Source organism: Triticum dicoccoides, chromosome 5A, assembly GCF_002162155.2.
Source record: "Triticum dicoccoides isolate Atlit2015 ecotype Zavitan chromosome 5A, WEW_v2.0, whole genome shotgun sequence".
NCBI classification, from domain to species: Eukaryota; Viridiplantae; Streptophyta; class Magnoliopsida; order Poales; family Poaceae; genus Triticum; species Triticum dicoccoides.
The window spans coordinates 648,394,023-648,396,408 of record NC_041388.1 but is presented as its reverse complement, the minus strand read 5'-3'; the positions used below and the strand labels follow the sequence as shown (position 1 = coordinate 648,396,408).

Sequence of the window (2,386 nt, the reverse complement as noted above, 5' to 3'; positions counted from 1 at the left end):
TAGAGTTGGGGTAGCATCGATTGAAGAGAAGTTTGTGCAACATCGTGTGAGATGGTTTTGGATAGTTTGTGCAACATCGTGTGAGATGGTTTTGGCATATCTAGCACAGGCCTCCAGAAACTCCAGTGCATAGCGGGTGGCTAAAACATGTTGATAATGTCAAAAGAGGTCATGGTAGATCGAACTTGACATAGGAGGAAACCGTAAAAAGAGATATGAAGGGTTGAAGTTTCACCAAAGAACTAGCCATGTATATGAAAGCTGAAACGATCGACTGGCCCTAAATTTATTTTATGTCGACTTACAAGTAGCCTATCCCTTGTTTTTTCTAATGAGATTTAAAAGGAGATGACGGGTTAGGGTGCTTAACCACCCGATTAACCATCCAATCACATGCTGGCTTCTCTAGCTTGGATATTTGATTTGCACACTTTCTGTGAAGTTGTTTTTTGTGAATATTAAACTTATTTCCCTTTTAAACTAAACTTAATGAAATCGGCAGAGCTACTGTCTTCGCTCATCATAATTAAAAAAACACTCTGGCTAATGACATTTCTGATTTTTTTTTCATCTGGGGTAAAATATGTCCAATGGAAACAAATTGTTCGAATCCGCAACCAATTCATCCAACTGTACAGAGTGTGAACTGGATCGACTGATCGGTGGGTCTGTCAGACTACAGCTTACATCGAAGCCCAAAACTCCGCAGCAACTTGTTCAGGCACCTCCTCGGCCGCGACTCCCGGCTTTTCGCGCCGGCGCCGGCACGCCCGTCTCCGGCGAAAACCGCTCGGAGGAGAGCCAGCCGCGGGCTCCTCCCCTCATACGCCGCCGCATCGGGATTCTCCTGAAACAGATGGAGATAAGAAAGAGGCATTTCACGGTAGACCAATCGATCCACAGATGCAGCATTCCAGGGCACGCACGTACCAGCGTGTACCATTTCCAGTCGGCCTCCTCGGCGACGACGACCCGGCGGCGCGGGTCGTAGCCGAGCCGCGGGTGGCTCTTGGTCCGGCCCACGGTCTCGAGCTCGCGCCGGAACTCGCCCACCCGCCGCTGCAGCTCCTCCACGGCGCGGATGGCCGACCAGTCCTCGCCGGTCAGGTCGCCCACGCCGCCGCCTCGTCCCGCCGCGTGGCGCTGTAGCAGGTCCAGCAGCTTGGCGTCGTGCTGCCTCGTCCAGGCGTCCACGTGCAGCCTCGAGAGGATCTTCCGGAGCGCGCGCCGCGACGCCGGCTTCCTGGACTTGGCCTTCTCCGGCTCCTCGCCACCGGCGCCGTTCGCACCCGCGTGGCCATGGGCATGCACATGCATCTCCTGGTGCACCTCATGCTTCGCGGCCGTCAAACCGGCCGGCACCTGCAACCTATGCATCTCGTCCCTGCCCCGCGAGCACAACGATCGATCGTGTCAGCCGAACGCCTCTTGCCGGAATTGAAAGGAAGCAATATTTGACAGAGCAGAGCAACGCGCACGTACTGGCATGGGGTGGTGGAGGCGGCGCGGAGGCGGAGGCCGAGGAAGAGGACGGAGTCGTGCTGCACGCCGTAGTTGGCGAGCGTCCGTTCGTCGTCGTCGAGGTGGCAGCCGGCGAAGAAGAGGCGCTGCATGGCCACCGGGACGCGCTCCCGGGCCATGACCATGCCCTTGGCCTGCGCCACGGTCGTGGTCGCGCCGTCCACGTCCAGCGCCACCCGGTCCCCGCGCAGCGTCCGCACCATGATCCTCATTTCCCCGACAGATCGAGCTCAGAATGTCTGTCTCAATCAAATGGATCTCTTCAGGATGGGAATGGAACGAGTTTGTAGCCAGGGAAAAAAAATGGGAATGAAAAGCAGAGAGGGGAATTGGATGCGTAGGGAGGGTTTTGGCTGGCGATGCCATGGGAAAGATGGTGCGAGGGAATAAAGCGATCCCGACGACGATGGCCTCGGGCGCCAATGCGAAGGCAAGTATATTTCCATCTCCGAAGTACAACACGTCTGGTGCTCGAGCTCCATGAGGCCGGCCCGTTTGTTTTAAAAATCCAACAATTGCATTTCATAGTTCCAAAAAATTGTGAAAAAAGTTCACATTGTCATATGAATGTATACTACATGTGTACAATTTTTCGTGAGAAAATAGATTGACACGCGAGCTACACAAAAAGTGAAAATCGCTACTATGTTTTTGAGTCAGCAGTACATGCACTTTTCATGTTTTCAAAATCGCAAATTTGTCATGTGTTGTGTAGCTCGCGTGTCAATGTATTTTCTTATGAAAATTTTCACACATGTAGTATGCATTCATATGTCAATGTGCATTTTTTTCAAAATCTTCCGAAACTTTGAAATGTGATTTTTTTTCTCTCGAAAAACACGTTCCATGAATCTCAACCACCAAA

The 2,386-nt window shown here is 52.3% G+C and overlaps 1 protein-coding gene across 1 annotated transcript; it reads right to left on the bottom strand.

Moving 5' to 3' along the window:
- Nucleotides 1–576: 576 nt before the first annotated feature.
- On the bottom strand, nucleotides 577–1,784 carry LOC119303731. Its single transcript, XM_037580867.1, has 3 exons — nucleotides 1,483–1,784; nucleotides 931–1,384; nucleotides 577–847 (listed from the first exon to the last, which is right to left on the bottom strand). The coding sequence occupies exons 1-3, from the start codon at nucleotides 1,731–1,733 to the stop codon at nucleotides 677–679; spliced, it is 876 nt and encodes a 291-aa protein (XP_037436764.1). The 5' UTR covers nucleotides 1,734–1,784; the 3' UTR covers nucleotides 577–676.
- Nucleotides 1,785–2,386: the final 602 nt, after the last annotated feature.